This window comes from Vidua chalybeata, chromosome 1 (genome assembly GCF_026979565.1).
Source record: "Vidua chalybeata isolate OUT-0048 chromosome 1, bVidCha1 merged haplotype, whole genome shotgun sequence".
Lineage (NCBI taxonomy): Eukaryota > Metazoa > Chordata > Aves > Passeriformes > Viduidae > Vidua > Vidua chalybeata.
Genome location: NC_071530.1, coordinates 81,092,857 through 81,112,949, shown reverse-complemented (window position 1 = coordinate 81,112,949; position 20,093 = coordinate 81,092,857). Strand labels below are relative to the sequence as shown.

The 20,093-nt window shown below is 37.2% G+C and overlaps 1 protein-coding gene across 11 annotated transcripts in view; it reads right to left on the bottom strand.

Moving 5' to 3' along the window:
• Positions 1 to 246: 246 nt before the first annotated feature.
• The window catches only part of CTNND2 (catenin delta 2), a 631,469-nt gene continuing 611,622 nt past the window's right edge, over positions 247 to 20,093 (bottom strand). For 10 of the 11 annotated variants that reach the window (XM_053959428.1, XM_053959656.1, XM_053960173.1 and 7 more), the window contains 4 exons: positions 12,466 to 12,592; positions 8,269 to 8,400; positions 2,792 to 2,865; positions 247 to 1,443 (listed from right to left, as the gene is read on the bottom strand). In XM_053959428.1, coding sequence (XP_053815403.1) covers positions 1,183 to 1,443; positions 2,792 to 2,865; positions 8,269 to 8,400; positions 12,466 to 12,592 — 594 coding nt within the window. In that variant the 3' untranslated portion in view covers positions 247 to 1,182. Of the gene's footprint in view, positions 1,444 to 2,791; positions 2,866 to 6,286; positions 6,393 to 7,146; positions 7,579 to 8,268; positions 8,401 to 12,465; positions 12,593 to 20,093 lie in introns of those variants that run through there. The other variant, XR_008434168.1, reaches the window with a different exon arrangement.

Here is a 20,093-nt window from a genome sequence, read left to right as displayed (position 1 = left end):
GCTGTTGATGGTTACGGAAGTGAGTAAGAGAAAGCACATACTGGAGTTTCCACTGTTTGAAAGAACTGAAAATCAAACAAAAATTGAAGCTTAACAAGGAGAACATTGGATGAAAAGAAGTCTTACACCACACAAACACACACACTCAAACACATGCACACAGAATACTATGCATACGTGGACACACACGAGTAAGAATGTGTATTTTTATGGTAGGTTCTTGGAAATAGACATTCTTAGCAAATATGGATGACAGATCAATTGTAATTTATTTTCTTTTAACACTGTATCATCATAAAGAAAACTGGTATAAATGAAAAAAATCTATTTCAAATATCTACATCTAAAATTTTAGGCAGTGAAAAAGCACTTTGTTGACAAGGAGTGTGGAATGATGAATGTTAATTGTCAGAAACTGCTGAATGCCTTTTTTTTGAGTTGCCACAAACAAAGTCACATATCAGAACAAACAATACTGCTAAATATTCCTTTTTGTTTTTTTTGATATTTTTTTTGGATTTTTTTTTTTTTTAAAACGCACCGGGGAAAAGAAAACAAAAAACTGGAAATTCATACATCTTTCAAAATTTGAAATTGAAGCAATATTTAGAACCATAGATGAAGAAACACTGTGGCATTGGTGTAATATACACAATGCACCTTTTTTTTTTATCTGTAATGTACATCAAATACTTTACAACAATGCATTAACAAAAGGCAAGAAACATCCTGCTGTACAGAGGAAACCCCAAATGCAACTTGAAGCCTAGATTCACAATGAATGAGGATATTAAACAAGGTGTGAGAAGCTGTTCCCCATAAAGTATGTACTCTGCTCAATAACTTGTGCTTAACTCTTGACCCAGATCCACTGTCATGTTCTTCCTCCTTCCTTCAGCCACGTTCAATATACAGCACTGAACTTTAGACTCTACAGGCCAACAGTAAAGTTGCCCCACACTGTAAAATATATATAAGTATATATATATTTCTTTCTAATTACTCCCAGGTTTAGCTTTCGTATCTTTTAGCCTTCTAAAAAAATCTCTTAATTTTTCCCATACTGGTTATCTGTGCCTTCCTATGGAACAGGCTTTAACAAACTAAATTTGCAGGAAAAAAAATGTCTCGTGGTATGCATGCACATGCACAGTTCCTGGAGCTTTTGTATCTGCCCAAGTCTCAAACCCAGGAGTCGGGAGAGGCTGGATAGTGGCTTGTTTCATAGTTAAGTTCACTATAAGGACGAGCAGCTGAGTAGAAGTCGACGTAGTTGCCAGTTGACTTTAGTCCCAGGTGCATGTTGTATTCACTTGCAGGTGGACGATGATGCACTTGGTCCTCAAAGAAGGACTCGTCATAGTTTCTTGTTGAATTCTGAAATGACTGATATGGTTCATAATCTTTTCTGCTGGGCTCCTGTGGAACTGGCTGTGTTGAAACCTGAAAGACAGTAATACCCACAGCTTGTTAGATACAACTGATTGTAGGCAACAGGATGGAAGGAGTAAATCTCACATTTCTTATGCTAAAAATACAAAATTGTGCATTATCTTAACTTCTGCTCAAAGCACTGCTTTAATAGTGAATTAATTCCACAGCTCTGTCTTGTAATTTTATTTCTTGAAATTTATTTAATAGCATTAAATAGTTCATCGAGCATAGCTTATACTTCACTTTTGTGAAGTAGTTCATCCAGCATAGCTTATACTTCACTTTTGTAACTACAATCTGTGTGTAACTTGCAGCTGTATAATGCAAATATTGGTGACCAAAACTCATCCTTGAAGAATTACAATGTAATCAATTTACACTCCGAAGATGCTAAACATTTTGAAGCTGCCTTTGACTGAAGTGAAATTTAGGGGAAGAGGTGACACCATATCCTTAAAAACAGTCTTCAGGGCACTGACATGAGGAAAGTGCCCTGAAATGGGTTCTTCTGCCACTGTTAAGCAGAAGCATCATCTTAACACCTCCTCAATAATTCATATTGACAATGTTGTGTTGTTGGTACATTCCAGCTAGTCACCTGGAAGCTGGAATGTTTATGATAAGCAGAAAAATAAATCTCAGATAGTCCTCTAACCTAAGGTTGCCATACTTTTTTTTCCAGACATCCCTAGTGAATCTCTGATTTTATAGTTGGGACTTTATTGAAATCTGATAAACACATGCTGACTATCCTAGAAGACTATCTTCTGCTTCAGGCCACCTCTGTACGTTTGGGCAGACTTTGTGCCTGCAAAATGATGTAGCCTGTCATTCCTCAGATGGTTATCACTGGGAATACCAATGCTCAGACACCTATGTGAGAACACTTTGTGGATCCTGCTGCTCTGTACATGTTAGTAATGCTCCCTCAAGATGGCAGGAACAGTCACACTGCTATGACCCGAATTCCATGATATTTGTTCAGAACAAATATCTGTATTGCACTCTATGCAGGGATTGAAAAAGGCTGCCTAAGTTCACTACTTTTAGTAGTCCCATAAGTGATATTACAAGTTTTGGCCCGATATAACAACTGCACAAAGGAGTGTAACTACTCTAGTTTCTAGTTTCTATTTCTAGAACTGCTATCAAGGAGTAACTGACCTTCAGGACCTCACTTCATTTCCTGTATTCAAACACAGGTGTTTGATTTGGACACAGGAGTAAAATTCTACATGAAGTAATCAGTTTATTTGTGATGTTTTTAAATTTCTGGTAATTTTTTTCCATTTCCATATACAATGTTGCACCAGTCTTTGGCTATCTGGAACAGTAACATTTTAGTCTCTGTACTTACCTGATTATGTTTGATATCTTCAGCAGGCGCACCATATGAATTCCTGTACAAAGTTGAGATTCCAGTGTTTTGAGCTGCAGAGAGAGAAAAAGCAGATTCACCAAACATACCTCTTTGGCCACAAAGTATTAAATACATCATTCTATACATAATACAAACCCTGTTTCCCAGACACCAAAGTCTTTAAAAACACCTGCAGACTTTTCCTTCCACTGCACCGTCATCATCTTTGCTTTGGTGTAAATACATCTCTTTGGTATTCATTTATTTATTAATGGTAACATGCTCCATGTCATGTTCATAACAATCTTGTGCACTTCTTATATGCATCAACAAAATAATTTCATACAAAGCTAGCATTCAATAATATATTTCAGGTTATAGATGGGCTTATGTAACATGTGCAACAAACAGCAGCTGTAAATATTGAGATTAAGAAACATTTCAGTTCTTTCACTTCAGTTGGACAATGTGGATTATTAATCCTACAGTCATTTTACTTTCTCATGAAATTATTCAAGCATGAAGTGATTAAATATAAGTGACTAACAAGTTATATATACTTCTTGTAACCATTTTGCTTTTATGAATATATGTGCCAAGATAGAGTGGGTTTGAAGTTTCATGCATACAAGTTTCTAGTCAGACATGACTGAACATACTGAGTTCAGATAGGTCAATGCTGTTTGTGGTTGTTCGATGTCAAGAGCAAAAAGACTGGTACAAGGTGCAACTGTAATATGAAGGTATTATAAAGAATCTGATGAAAAATAACAAACTAGACACATGCTAATTTGTATGTTGTTCCTTCAGGCAATTAGACATTAGGAGGGAGGTCATGACCTTTCCATATTGATATATAAAAAGATGTGGTACATATGTGCTGCTATTAGCCATGACTATTATAAACCTAGAAATAGTTCAGGGTTGGTGTGTAGCTGTCCAGTGCACTACTGTGACATTTGCACTGATGTGCTCACAAATGTCACAATCCAGATTGAAATTTTACAGTCTCTTGCATCACGCATTCCGCGATGGAAAATGTGTAGTTTCAGCTTATGAAAATAGTTGCAAGTCCTGTGTTGCTGATTTCACTGCAGTGATGGGGATACAAATTCAAAAGTTTAAAATGAAAAAGAAACCCTCAAACCCTTAGTAATCTTTTCTTAAAGCAATAAAAACAATGAGACATAAAATGCTTGAAAATAAATGCCAGGAGTTCAAGAATAAAAAATCTTGGCTTAGGCTAGCTTGGATGTTGAGGTAATTCTGATTCTGGAGGAAATGTAAGTCAAGCAATGTAGCTAGCAGTGAATGCAGCCCTGCTCCAGTACCTGCTTCTGAACATGCAGGTGGAATCCGTGGGAACTCCATTCCCACTCTGCCATGTTTCAGTGAGCAGTTGACTCTTGCTGTCCAAAAGTAGAGGACAAGAAAGGAGAAAATGAGCTAAATGAATGGACAGATATTGTGTAGTTAATATCCGATTGTTCCTGATAATATTGTATATTTACGATAATAATAAAATTGTAAAACAAATAAAAAGATAAGTCAATGAAATATTTTTTAAAATAAAAATAGCAAGAGAAGGGAAAGGAGCGAAAGGAGTAAGAAACAGAGATACTTCTGCAGCCCCATTTCTTCACAGATGTGTGAACTAGCTGAAAATTAAATTAATAGAGGAGCGATCAGCGTGTGTGTTTATGTGCCTATTTTATGCAGTCTCTAAACATCAGTACATGATAATACTGAAGAGGCACTTTCTGGTAGGCAAAATAGTGAGCATTCTAAAATGAATACTATGATCAACCTGCAGTACTTTGTGGTTCAATTGCATACAGGACATTATAGAAAAACAGTTTTCTTTCTCCCTTCTCTTCAGTCTTCTAGGTGATACTGGTTAAAAAAAAGTCACATAGCTCCCTATAGCAGTTTTCTTTAAAGATGACAAAAATTGAAAATTATGTTACTCAGTGGTTTATGTCACAAAGATGTCATTGACCAAATTCATCCCCATATATCCCAGTCACTTGATTAATGGTTTAGCATTCAGCTTTCAGATTTTGGAAGTGCTTATTCTGAACACATTTACAGACACTTTGGAATAACAAGATGCTATCCTTTTGCCCTCAGGAACACAAACTGATAATAAGAAAGGACAGCTCAGCTGGACAGGTAGTCATCCTCATCTGGTATCACACAACCTGCTTTTTCTGCAGCAATTCTCCATTTAAAATAATTTAGTTCAACACAGTAAAGGAAAATGTTTTTGTACCTCACAAATCTTAGGTAACAGAGATCATTACCTGTCACTACAACTGCCACCTTCCTGCACAGTGGAAAATGAGGTTAAGGGCATGAGAAAAGATTACAGTGCATTATTGTTTCTGAAAGTAATAATAATAATAATAATCCTGACCACCTGTAACACCTGATGGTGTTTTTATTTGTGTTCCAAATATGCATGGACTTGCCAGTAAGTTTAAATAACAAAAGTATTCTTGATTAATTCTCCACAACCAAAGGAAAAGTAAATTAATCAGAAGTTTTTTTCTGCTGTTGGAAGAGAAGTCACAGCATGTTGACTATGATGTACATATTAGCTCAGTGAGGGAACTAAAAAAGTAAAAGAAAGAGAAATAAAGGAAAGAGTCCCATGATGGTACACAGGAACCTTATCTTCCCTGTTCTGAAGGAAAACACCATGCCATAAATAACATTATCACGTGCACTTACAGTTCCTGTTTTCCTAAATGGAATATAATAGTTTTTGTCTTAAAAATATACTTTAGGTGACAAAATTTTATAATTGGTTATTATTTTCTACAGAGAGGAGAAAATGGACAGTACATATAAAAGGCATCATAAACCTGTGAAGAGGGCAATGAAAACTTTGATACTGTGCCTCTTTTTTTTATCTATCCTTGTGAAATCAATGTAAGTTATCATCTTCAGCCAAACTGTTTACTTCATAGATTCTCCATTTTCCCCAGAGGTTTCCTGACAAATCCTCAGGTTGGCAGGAAGCCAACATTCCTACATCGAAAATCTATCAAAAAACCTTCATTTCAGTCCCAGCCCAAAGGTCATAAAATTTTTCAACTACAAACTGAGAAGAGCTTTGGAGAAGAGCAGTCATGGATAAATTGGGACTACAGCTGAGGCTCTACACTCTGTGTAAAATCTGTAAGTCAAAGAAAGCTTTGTGTAATACATCAGCTTGGCACAAAAGTAGAAGAGCAGATCAAAATATGTGTGTGCCAGGTGGAACCTGAGAAAACCTTCATCTTAAGTCCCATCCCTGTGGATGTATCGGCTACAGTGCACTGTCTGATGGACAAAATGAAACGCAGTCATTGCATGAAACTTGCTACATGAACTTGTATTAGGTCACTCAAGCAAAGTCAAAATGGCTCACAAAATCACAAATACTGACTTTATATGTTTTTTAAAATCAAATATTTATTATTTAATAAGCTACAATTATGTTACACAAATTCCATACTGAATGTTGATGAGCAAGACTCCTTCTGTCATTTTCTTTTGTTCTTATAATGGTGCTTAATTTGAGCTTAGACCAAACGTGCAGAGATATGGTGATCTGAAAGAGAGAAAGTTACCTGTTAATTCCATATTTATTTGTACATTGGTCATGTAATATTGTGAAATATTACAATTTTTTATTTGAATTTGTTTGATTTTTTCCCCCCCTCACTGAGCACAGGAGCTTGACAGACAGTTGACAGCTGAGCATGATGCTAAGAGTTTCAAGTTTCCTTACTAAAAGCCCACCCAAATAATTGACAGAAATAGCCAAAATACAAGACAATATTAGAGGAAAACACAATGGAAAAATCAAAGTAGAGTAAAGGTTGCTGAGGCAGTACAAACCTCACAATCTGAAAATTATAATGTGAGAGAAAGAAAATAAGGGAAGTAGGAACTGGAGAAGAAAAACACCACAGTAAAAAAAGAAAATGAAAAGGGGTGTGGAAAAAGAAAAGCCCATCTTTTTAATGTACGGAGAGAAACAAGACTATATGCAAGGAAACCCAAATTTTCAGCATGGAGACATTGTATTTTGGTGAACTTTATGATATAATTTGCTAATCTGAATTTACAGATACAGCTAGAATTTACAGATACAACTAGAACAAAATACTGCCTTTTCCTTTTCAGCCTGATGCTCTTATTCCTGAGATTCACCCTTTATGGATCCTTGACAAATGGCTGAAAAAACTTCAGTGCTGTCCTTCACAATCAGCCAAGTAAAGGCCACTGAACTGTTATAGAAAACTTCCTTGTGCAGTGACTATGAAACACTCAAAACATTACAGACACATAAAATGCAGTACCTTGACTGAATCTTCTGCACTTTCCCATAGTACCCCACAGAAGTCATTCAGGACACTCCTAATTTCTGTGGTTTCCAAATGCTCTTGACTGTCATTCTTTTCTTCAGATTTTCACCTTCAGGCGAATTAACATTCCATGTTGCATTTTCACACAAGTTCCAAGGCTGCACTTTAGGTTTTGATTACATAATCACATATAACACAGTAGATACAGTGTGAGTATCTTCATATGCTGAATACAGCCTTGAAAGATGGATCTTATGGATGGATTGATGCTGAGTCACCATGTTCCTGGTGAGCAACCCATTCTGTCTCTGAGCAAGACCTCTACAGAGGGCATGGGAGAAGGTAATAGGCATTCAGACTTCTCACTGTGAATTTTTGCCTACTCCAAGGCAGCATTTGGAGAAGAGGAGACTGTGATGCTTGGTACTGTACAAAATTGACAAAAAGTTCAATAATGGTTATATCGGCCTGTACAATGGTGATGGAGACCAACATGTATTTTGCAAGAGAATTCAGGAAGCGGTACAGCACTGGGAAAAGCACTCAAAATTTCTTAATTACTGAAATGCTATGAGAATAATGAGCTCACTGGGGAAGAGAGGCCTTCAGAGAAACCTGCAACAGATGCTACAATATACACAGAAAATTACTGCATTTAAATCAGCCCTGCTAAGGAAGTAACATAGATAAAACTTTACAAAGAGCCACAAATTTCCTATGAATACTGACATACAAAATAAGGCAACTCATCCTGGAGAGCATTCCCTGCAAAAGACAGATGTTAGGGATCATTGCACATGCTCAAATATACCAGTTAATTCAAAGTGATCAACCAACTTCCTTCTGAACTGAAAATAAATGTAAAATTGAAAAAGACATACAAAATTGGATTTAGAGCCTTTGTTCTGTGAAGAACCATGCTGTTCACAAATCATTTTCATATACTCTTGTATTCATTTAAATGTATCTTCAATTGTATTTCTCAAGGTGGCTAAAACTTGGGAATTAACCAAAGCAAGTTGACTCTTCTCCACAGAGCAGCAAGCCCAGGCAATCCTATAAAATCAGTGTTCTATCACAGCTGATTTTTATATTGCTATGCAAGCAAAATCTCACCTGTCATGGTGTCTTTCCTAGAAGTGTGTTCTCCCTTACTTCCGTGGTAAGTGGCGTTAGTTCCAGTTGATTCATAGTCTGTTTTTCTTTCTTTTAGGCTGATCATTTCCCGAGGTGAGGCTGGGGCACTTGCTAGATAACAAAAATGGATTTTTTCTTTTTTTAAATGTATATGACTGAATGTAGGGTTTAACTCTTGAGTATGCATTTCAGTAAAGTTTGTATCTGTTGGTTTTCTAACATGAAGTTGATTGAAGAAACACTAGCATATTATGGGGGAAAAGAAGAGATGCTCTTATTTCAAAGGCAAGGCAAATGTATTCATTGGACAATCAACTGCAAACATAATTTTACTTCTGAACGTTAAATTTCTTTTTACTTATATCCAACATCTAAGATGATTGCTATTAAGAAAAAAAACGTACAACAGTATTTTTTTTTCTCAAAACTTTTTTTGTCAAAACTTTCTGGTATGGGCACTTCCATTTTTTCCTCAAAATAGTTACTTTATTTCCATTGAAAAGACTGTTAACTTTCAACTGTATGGGAAAAACCCTTATAAAACTGTTTTCTTCCCTTTTCTCTTGAAAATAAACAAACAAATTAAATTATTTGAATGGAAAAGGGAAGAAAAGAAAGCCTTTTTTCCCCTAGGAAACATATATCAAAGAATGCCTAACAATTAAAGGTAACTCAAATAATTTCTCTGTCTTTAAATATCTATATGTGTGAGTAACTGCCATTAAAGCAACAACTGCTACTTTAGGCTATTTTTATTAAAACAAAATCCTTCATTACTATACTCATGGTACAGCTAAAAGCAAGAAAGGACAGGTAACAAAAAAGAGAACTGGGTTTTATACTCGAGTCTCACACACTGGAGAATGTGGAGGTGATCACTGGCACTGATCATGAAGCCTTAGAGCTTGCAATGCTTAGGAAAAGGAGAAAAGCAAAGGAAAAAAAATAATGGCTTTCAAGTAAACTAACTACAATATATTTAGGTGTTGGTAAATAAAGTGCACTTTCCCTGTTGTGGAGGGCAGGAGAAGGAGCACAGGGTGAGTGGCAGAGCTCCCCAGAGCCTTGTAAGGGCACAGTGGTACAAACATTACTGAAGTGCTGGTGCTCGCCCGCACACACTTCCCTGCCTCCAACCACATATCTGATATGTAAAAAGAAGCTCAAAACCAGTAACAATGCCTTTGTTCAAGAATAAGGAAAAGAAAAAAAATTAAAAATGTAATACAAACTCTTTGTGAAGCTTAACCTTGAGGCATACCTTCCATCATCTCTAAATTACGTTACATTTTTTAGTTGAGCAACAGTGAAGTACTAGCACTCAACTATGGAGTAGGGAAGCACAAGTGATGTTGAATTCTGCTTCAATTGGTTTTTCTGGCCCTGGCCTCTGAATTTACAGAGCAAATGCAGGACAGATGTTCTTTCTTATGAAGCCATTAGAATTGGAGATTGCTTTTAAACTGTTTGCCAATAGTGATGTAAATCTAAAGCTGATAATCTGGCAGATATAGAGACATGACGTTAAACTACCAAATCAGCTAATGGCAGCTTGAATCTAATGGGGAGCAGGCCAGAATGCAAACCTTGAAAAAGCTGCTAGCAGAGAGGCACATTCTGTTTCACATACACTGGTAATGGTTATAAACACTCAGGTGTTTTGAAAAAAAATGACTGATACAGATAAAATCCTCTCTCTATGTTCCCTGTGGGAATTCCCTCGCTCTTTCCATGAGAGGAAAACTACTTTCTGGGAAGCATTAAAATGCAGAAGCACCCTCTTTCAGAGATTTTACTGGAAGCAAAGCTAAAGACTTTGGTTGATGTTAGACTGAAAATTGATATAATGTTTTTCTGCTCTAATTCTTAAAGGACACAGAAAAGCCTGTTATCACCCAGTCCTAGGGATGGATGGGATGGTGTGAGTTCATTTATTTTAACTCTTTACCCCAAGGTAGGATCCAGTATTCTAACATAATTCTTGACAGATTTTAATCTGGAACTTAAGATCTCTAATGACAGAGCTCACATAACTGCTCCGAGCAGTCTGTTCCAGTGATTTCTTTCCTCACTGCTAGGAAATGTCTGACTCCTTGCTGCTCATTATTTTCATTTGTCTGCTATGAAAGCAGAAAAAGTTCACACCATTCCTCTTCACAGCTGGCTGTTACATGCTTGAAGACTTGGTGTGTACCTCTTCCCACTGTTTCCATCTCCTGTCTCTTTTACTTGAGTTAAACAATAACAGTTCATTCAGTATCCTAATTTTAATATCCTAATTTTTTCCACCTTCCAATTCACGTATGCAACTGACAAAAATCCCCAGATAATATCTAAAGGACTTTAGAAATTAGGAAATATCACCTAGTCAGACATTCTCCTTATAACTTATTTTTAAAGGATTGGTTATTTTTTTTCCCTTTGAACATTACCTTCAATTTCTCAGGATCACTTTGAATTTCAATAATGCCATCAAAGAACATGAGTTTCTTCCAGATTTATGTCGCCCACAAAGGTAATAGATAACTTTTGCGTATTATTTGGGTCATTACTAAAACTACTGAAGAGTACTGGACCCAACCTAGGCTCTAAGCACAGCATTCTGCCATTTTGGCAATAAATTTCCTTGTGAATGGTTTTCAGTAAGTTTTTTATTTACCACACAGGATGTTTTCTGAACTGTTGGCTAGCTTGCCTTAGGCTTTTCCATAAAAATGATGTGTGAAAGAGTGTTACTGATCATAGGAAATTGTACTTACTGACTTCTCTTTCTGCAAATTCTTGTAGCAGGAATTCAGATGGATTTAATAAGAGCAATAGGTATTGAATCAATGCTTGCATTTGATGTGGATACTACCAGACATACAGCAACTTACATTATTATGTAGAAATAGATACTCCTAGAGTTAAGTAATATCTTATGGTCCTACTACCTTTGAGCTGTTCAGGTTCTGATTATTTGTTCCAGCAATTTTCTAGACTGACATTGAGCTGACTGATATGTAATGACATGAGCCCTTCTTCCTTCAGAAACAGACACTATTATTTGTGCTTTTCCAGTCTTATGATAACTGCGGATGGCAGTAAAATTTCATCCGAAATTTAGAGTAACAGAAGTGAGAAGATGGCTCTGGCAAGAGACAGAACTAAGATCTCAGGGCCAGACATTTCAAGTACCTTGCACTTACAGTCAAGATGAGATTTTAGAGAAGAAAAAAAGGAACAAGAGCCCTTTATGGACTTGTGTAATGGCAGATTTTAAAAACAGAATAGCAGCTCTCACTGTATTTGTGGCTACATTTTCACATCTCCTCAATTGTTGTTCTGCAGGACTAAGATGCAGCTTCTAGATAATTAACAAATTAATTTTCTTAAAAAAACAATGGCATAATGGTAATAATAAGTTTGGCAATTTTAATCCTAAACTCTTGGTGTACCTATGGAATGACAGCATTTGATTGAACAAGCAGCAGAAAGGCCACTGAAAGACTGACAGTGGACTCTGTTTATCTTGAAAATTTTTCACTGGGAATGGCTTTATCTAATGAAGGTATGTTTTACCTTTGAGTAAAGTGAGGGAAAGATTACCCTATTTCTAGATAGAAAAACTAACTTGCACTATGGCATTAGTTGAGATACTTACATTAGTTCATTGTGCAGATCATATAGAATTGATAGTAGCTGGTGTAAATATGCTATCAGTGTTAGAAAGATGTGCAGACAAATCTGTGAAACTTACATATGCATATGTATGTTATACACCATACATACCCAGAATAAAAGCTGACAAAAAATGTAATGTGGGTTTTTTTAAACTTCTGCTAACTGTGCAAAATGGTCATAAACCACATAGTGGCTTTCATGACTAGTGAAGTGAGCAACAGAATTTCCTGGTGCTACCAATGGGTGCCATTGCCCTGCCATTGCCCAGGTAATCCCCATCAAGGAAGCATTTTGGGAGTATTTATGACAAAACATTGCGGAATAACCTTTCTGCTGTAAAACTTTACCAGGTGCTAATGAAAAAAAATTAAAAACTTATTTTGAACAGGTAATTTGGTGACAGTAAAGAATGCACTTTGTGCCCTTCCACCAGAGTGAACAACAAATCCAGATGTCAGGGCAAATGGCGGTGATGGGATTTTTACCTCTGGCTTTTCTTCGGCCTGGCCTTACCTGAGCGGTTGTTCGGGGACATGCGCACTGGAGAGATGGAGGGCGTGCGGGATGAAGAGTACGGTCTTTGCCGATCCCTTTCTATTGTTGAAGATGAGGCTACAAAGTGATACTGTGACCATCCATCCTGTAACACCAAGAATCGAGACAAGGGTCAGTGAAAATGCCACATGGTTCCCTGCTTTAAACAGGGTATTTTTCTCTGGTGCTTTCACTGCGGATACACCAGCAGGCTGCTGTCTTCCTCCTGCCACTGGATGGTAAATATAGTTAGTGGTACAGGATAGGATGTGCTGACTGTACTGACACAGCAAGATTAAAAATAAATGTAGAAAGTTCTATAAAATAACACATCTCAGAAAGACTCAAATTACTAACCCTTCTTTTAGGCTATTTGTTTAATAGCTCTGCCTTTTCCCCCACACCTCTATTTTCACATTGCAAACAGCATTCTGGCTTGAAATATTTTCCATTTTATGGGGAGGTTTTGGAATAAGTAGATTGGGAAGTTCCAGGATTATCAGACTGCACATCTATTCAGCTTAGTTATACTAACTGCCCTTTTGCTCACACACGAGAGAAAAAGAATCAATGCATTTTCCTTGTTCCAGTTTTCTTCAAGGCATATAGAATGAAATTCTATTGCTTCTATTTAAAACTATGTTCATGGTGATGTATTAAAAAATGCAAGAAAGCAATACAAATACTAGAAACAGCTAGTTCAAAAATAAAAAAGGAAAGCTTAAATAATAATTTCTGCACCATAATGCAATGCAATAATCCAAAATAATGTACTTCACATTTTAAAAATGTATTACATATAATCTGAAACTATCAGGAGAGCATAAACTGACTTCTGACAGTGTTCTTATTAAATGACAGTATTTCAAATGCCTTCAGTATTGATAGATTGCAACTATCTTTATTGGTGTTTAATGTTAAATGTAAATCAGTAACATTGAGATTTCCCAGTTTCTGTTGGGCTCAGTGGAAACTGAGTCAAGCACCAGGCATGGTGCTAAAGAGAAGTTTTGCAACAAAATGCTGGAAAAAATAAACACAATAAAACATTACCAAAAACCAGTTGGCATTTTCCTCTTGCTCACAGAAGAATAATGCATGGTTGGGGTAGTAAAGACTATTCTCACCCCCTAACTCAGCTATTCCACACATCCAGCAATGAATCCCACACATCCAGCAAAATGCCTTTGCTCCAGGTATCTATCTGACTTAATTCCATCCACAGAAACCATGGGCACCTGGCTCTCTGAAGAGAAGATGAGTTGAAAATCCCCTTTCCACGAGACTCTTAGAAAAGAGAACTCAGCAAGACTGTGACACAGCAGGAGGACAAAAGATACACTTCTTGTAGAGGGAAATTTTATAAACAAATTAGGACACCGACACTTAACTATGCGTGCTGAATGACTGTACTCCTCATGTAATGCATTTTTACAAACAGGGGTGTATCTCAGCTGCAATTTCAAAGACAAAAATGAGGAAGAATGAAATCTGGGCTATGGCTTTTACTGTACAGTCAGGATTTCCCTGGAGTCAGCAGTGACTGATTGTCCTCTATCACTCATGCTTAGGACACTTCACTGAACTGCACCTCATATTTAATCACAGTCATATAAGAAAATATAAGTGAGAAATCTTATTAATTAATAAAATATAGTAAGAGTAACTTGAAAAAATAAATACTTGATCTTTAATGCCACTTCCTTAAACCAAAATTTTCTAGATACAACACTTCCAAAAAGAAGTTTCTACACAAACCACATCCTCCAAGCTAGAGGGAGGGTTCATGATAATGGAAGAAAAAAATCTGTGAAGCCCTTACTTCTTAAATCAAATTGAAAATTACTATACATTATATGTACATATATATAAAATACACGTATTTTAAAGAAGACATAATAGTTTATAGTTAGAGCTATAATGAATAGCTTAAGTCCAATAATCTTATCCAAGACTACAAGTAACACATATAGGCTTAATTTTTTGTCTCTGGTTGACAATAACTTGTGCATTCTTTTCTCTATTATGAAACTGAAGGAGCAAACATGTAAGAAGCCCATGCTTTATTCTGATGAAGAAAAATGGTTCTTCTTTCTCCTTCTCTGGGGTTAAAAATCTCTTACAAGAAAGGTGACTATGTCTCCTGCTGATGTAGTTTTCTACAATAGAATTTATTTCTGTTAAAAATAAATTTTCTTTTAAACAGATGGAAGAAGGGGAAGCTATGAAGAGGACAGAGTTTAGATCTGACAAAGAGAAAAGGCATGCACTACTCATTACTCTCTGTCTGCAAAAGAAGACTTCAACCATGCTTACATAGAGCAGGGTAGAAATATTTCCAGTTCTGTGGATCTGGATGCATGCATGGCCAAGTATACTCTTCTTTTGCATTCTTGTTTCCCTCAAGTAAAATGCTGGCATATTGTTCAGAAAAAAGTGGCAAGAGTCTTCCCCTTTCTTCCTGTTGCCATGGAATCATGGGTATGGTATACATTAATACCTGCAGCCTGGATCTGACAGGAAGTAGATGAAAATAATCCTTGATACTTGCACCATCCCACGGACTGTGCAGGAATGGCACATGGCACCAGTTTGGCTGTGCAGGACAACAGGTACTTTGTCAATGTTGCTTCCTCAGACACAGCACTGCGAGGTGCCTGAGCAGCAAGCAGAGCTGCTTTGGGGCACTAGCACTCTTTTCTGCAGTGGAGGTTTTCTCTTCTTCTCTTCCCTGGAAATTTTCATTTTTCTCTCTGGTGACAATAGCACTTATAATGAGGTCTTTAAATAAATTCTGCTACAAACTCTTAAGCTGGCAAGCCAAAACAGTTCAATAAGACAAGTGAGGCAAACAACAAACTCTAAGTTTAGTACTGACTTGGTATTGCTTCTGATTAAACAAGGCATACTCCTATCACTGTATGACAACTTTCACAGTGTTCTTCAACAGACTGTGGGCAGGTCCCAGACCTCACAGTATTTCAAAACCCTAATAGTTTCAAGTTACTTATCTTTAGCTCCCTTCTGCTGCAAGGAACAAACTTCTTTCCTTGTAAAGGTAAACAGTTTGTAACAAATTTATTAAAATTATACCCATTAACAATTCTAAAAGCTATTAGTATTAAATATTGAAACTAATTTTTAAGAGCCTAAAGGGGGTATTTTCAATTTAATGGCTAGATAAATACCACCTGACATGATGGCTGCTTTCATTAGTTTGTTTCAGGTCTACTGCCTGTAATGAAATTTAATTAAATTGACTTAGGTACTTAAAGGTACAGTATACAGCAGTGTCCTGCAGAGAAGAAAGCTAACTCAAGACCAAAGTATGTGAGGCTGAATTTAAGAAAACCATTTACTAGCCACAAATGTGATCTAGGAGAGGAAGAGTAAGACAAAAGGATTTGACAAATTGGAAAGCAATTCAATGCAATTCTGTTACAGAATGGATGTATTTGTTAAAAGTAATGTTAAATGTATTTTGTTAAATTATTTAATAGGTGGCATCTGCACGCTACAGGAGGACAGAGAACAACTAGAGTACAGAAATACCATTATACATCCTTCCAACACATTTTCTACTGGGTATTTGTCTATATTTTGACTATACTGAATATATCCATTATACTATTAGATCAATTTTATTTCATAAATTCCAAATGTTAAAGTTTGATTTAAGTGACATGCAGAAATGACATCATCCTCTTGGACAAGCTGCAGGATTAAAACTGGGATGGGAGTTGGATAATTGCTATAGAAAATGAAAGTGATATTGTAGTCTCTCTGAACACCTTTTACTGGGCTTAAGGGGTGAACAGGCTCATTATCTTCCTGCTCAACTCTCAGTCATTTTGAAAATAAATAATTTTCATCAGGCCCATGTGAAAATAATTATTTTGTCAGGGTGACTAATCTTATTGCGCCAAACACCTATTGCATGTGTCTCATGAAAATATAATTTGTTTTTTCTTTCTTTCCTTGATATTCCCTTTGAGTTTAAAACGTAAGGGTGAAATGGGAATCAGATTTCTATTGCATTTGCAAGAATTTCAAATTTTCAGAAGTCATTGGTGGTGGAGTCTTTGATTTGAGGAGAAGTTTTGTGGAGGTGGATGATATCAGACACACCATTTTCTCTCTTGTAGTACAGTAACATTGTGAAGACTGAATTAAATTAAGTCCTGGTGGGAACTGACAACATGTTGACCCAACAGGGAACCAGAGCTCCTGCCTGAAGAATTCACTGACAATAGAGGAGTGAGGTGGCCAAGGAATGTCCAGGAGTCAGGAAGGGTATGGTGCCTAACCTGGATACCTCATAGCATCCACTCAGAAAGAAATCCCACAACAGTCCATGTGCTAATAGCTATGCAGCAAAAGAAAAAACAAGCCCTATCCTCTGACTGATTATGCTGATCAGCTTCTATAAGACACTGACTTGAAAAGCACTGAGTGCTCTAGACAAACTGTACTATGTATGATGGCTGTGTGATGGCTCAGTATCTTTCAATGTTGAAGAGCACAGTCTGCTCTGACTCCTGGCCACAGGTCTTTGAACATTGCCAGGAACGGAGAAGAGCAACTTCCTGTAAATGGAAAACTCCTACTAGAGAGAAAAAATTAAAATGATGCAAAAAATCCAGTAAAAAAACAGCTAAAGCCTGAAAAACTATAGATGATGTGTGTCCTGCTTTCCTGAAATTCACAACCTTGCCAGCATGCTACTTCTTCCTTCAGGTCTGATCCTCTTGTAACCTAATTTACTGGACATTTTACAGACAACTCAAAGCACACAGGACCAGACTTGCTTCGTCATTCTACTTCCTTATCCATAAGCCACTTTTTACTGGTTCCAGGATATCAATTAAAGTAATAACTGTTCTTGTAGTGGTTATAAGCTGTAGGAATGTGAAGTTTTGATAGACAACCTCTTGCAGGGATCAGTAACTAGACCCACTGTGGTGTTAGAAGTAGGTGACACAGCAACAAGGCAAAGTGCTTGTAAGTATGTAACATAGGATCTACTCGCTTTGAAATTCAGCCAGACACTGCTCTGAGCTGCTGGCGTTGATTCCTTCACAAGCCAAAGCACCACTGTCAGGTTAAATGAAACATCCCGACTGGTGTGCACCAATGTGACGCCGTCTACAGCAAAAGGTAAATCTGATGTGAATTAAGTCAAGACTCATCAGACTTACATAGGTCTGGGCAATTCTTCAGTGGGAATTTGCTGTCACAACTCTTATAGGACAAAGCAGAAATTACAATTGGATCAAATAATCTACATACATTGCCATATGAAAATAATGTGTGTGACTGGACTGTGGTGAGAAATCTGAAATGGTCACAAGGCTGGGGTGATCCATGTAAATATCTCACAGTCTTCTCACATAGGATTTCCAAAATAATGCATTTTTTTACGATCACCAACAACCACCCTTACCTATTATTACGGTTTACGATTTGGGATCGTATTGTTTTGTTTTATAAATACATTATAAATACATTTCCCAGTGTTTCTCAAAAAAGATACAAAGCCAGCCCCATGGCAGTAAGGGAGGAAGCTAACTAGTCCCCACCAACAGGACCTGTGCACCACTGGAGGGGGTGACAAGGAAATGTGAGCTGCTGAGGAAGAGATGGCGAGACAACTGTTCTCTAAAAAAGCCCCTGCCTCGGTACTTGAAGAGTATTTACTTTGGACGAGAGATTTCAACTAAATTCTTACAGCTTCAGAAACTCTAGAAACACTCCTGAAAAACAAACCAACTAGTTTTAGATTGACTAACTAATTTAAACCCAAAGATGTTTTTTAATTTTTCTTTGAATTTACAAATTCAAATTGAATTTACTCTGTCAAATCCTATTCATAGTAAACAACTCCTTAAAGTATTGTTCTTTCTGGATTTGCTTGTGTTGTTTCCAGAAAAACTCAAAACGAGAAAAGAATTCCTGGGCCTTGATCTGCTTTACAATATATTAATTATAAACATTATTTTACTGCCATCAGTTACTCAACAATTCTAATGAGTATTTTTATTCCTAGGATTTTATCTTTTGCTTCCAGAGAGGTGAATCAAGATATATTGTTCAAGAGAACAGACTGATCTTGGAAGATCCTGGTGTTCTTCCAGCTTACACGTCTGTTTGGTTTAAATCCGTAATTCTGGAGTAATTTCAATGGCTTCAGAAGGGCTACTGACTCCAAGTGTTGTGTTTCCCCTCCTTTCTCAAAGAGTTATGAGCCAAGTGCCCAAAGTCAACAGACTCAAAGTGAAGACATGTATCACTGAAGCTCATCTTAATTTGAGGATTTTAGTATTTGTGCTTATAGTCTCACTTCCACAATTTACAGAAGCCAGAAGATTATTTTTAGAAGAGAAATTCATCAAGTTTTGGGGCTTTAAAAATATTACATTAATTTGGATAAAAGAGCAGGAGTTGGTGACAGGATGAGAAGTTAGACAAAGTGGTTAAATGAAAGCACAGCTTGCTTCCCATGCCTTTTCATGATGATGACGAAGCCAGTTGTTTGCTGGTTAAAGGTCATGCTGAGAGTACCACCCCTGTGTGAGCCTCTGCTGAGAGCCCCATGGAAGCAGAGCCATCACTTGAGCCAAGGCAAAGCGCAGCTGCAGCAGGGCCAGGCAGGAAAGGACCAGGCTGGGCAGGTGGCAGAGCTGCACTGGAGCAGCCAGCTCTCCCAGGGACCCTCAGTCCCCTGTCCCAGTGCCAGATGCTGGGGCTGCCATGTTGCTCCACAGCTGGTGCAGCTGTGTGACACACGCAGTGCTTCCGTCTCCTATATGTTGCAGCGGGCTCGACCTCAGCGCTTCTCATCTTCTTCCTCTGCATTTCAGTGTACAAATGGCTTTTACTTATAAGTGACCGTCTCTGCATCCCAGACACAGCAGAAGTTCAATTGCTTAAGAAGCCAAAAGACAAATAGATATTGAAATACGTATTTAGGGCAGCATGAGGCTTAAAGAAGGGCTCCTAGTCAGACAGTCATTAACTGCAGCAAAACTGTCTGGCACTGGCTGAGGATTATTAAGTTTTCTGTGGGCTCTTTGAAGTGATATTTTCAGAATCAGTGGTTAAACTCATTTTTTTTTCAAAATGAGATACATACCTCCTAGCCTCCATCTCGGCTTCTCTGAAAGCAACGCTATTATTCTCCCACTGTCAACATTCCACCTCAAAACAATCTACAATATTTTCTCTCCCTGTTTTGCTCTTCCATTGCAGTGCAAGGGATACTATATTCTTCTGAGAGTATCATCCATTTTTTTTTCTTTCAAAATAACACAGATGGCCTTGGTGACTTTTCTCTTTTTTCAAATGCACTTTTTGATGGGCATTGTTATCATCTTCTAATCACAGATCTTGTACCTTAATTTTACACCTCAACCCTTGATTTTAGCTATGAAGAGACACACGATGAGGGAGAGATAAGTGCTAATTACTTGCCAAATCTATTCAAGTGAGAAACAGCAAGGAAACTATCCCCGGTGGTTTGATAAAGTGCAAGTCTTGGATGTTTTAGGCAATCAGTGAGGCATTGCTTTACCTATCCATAATTAATTATTGATTTCCTGTTGTGTGAA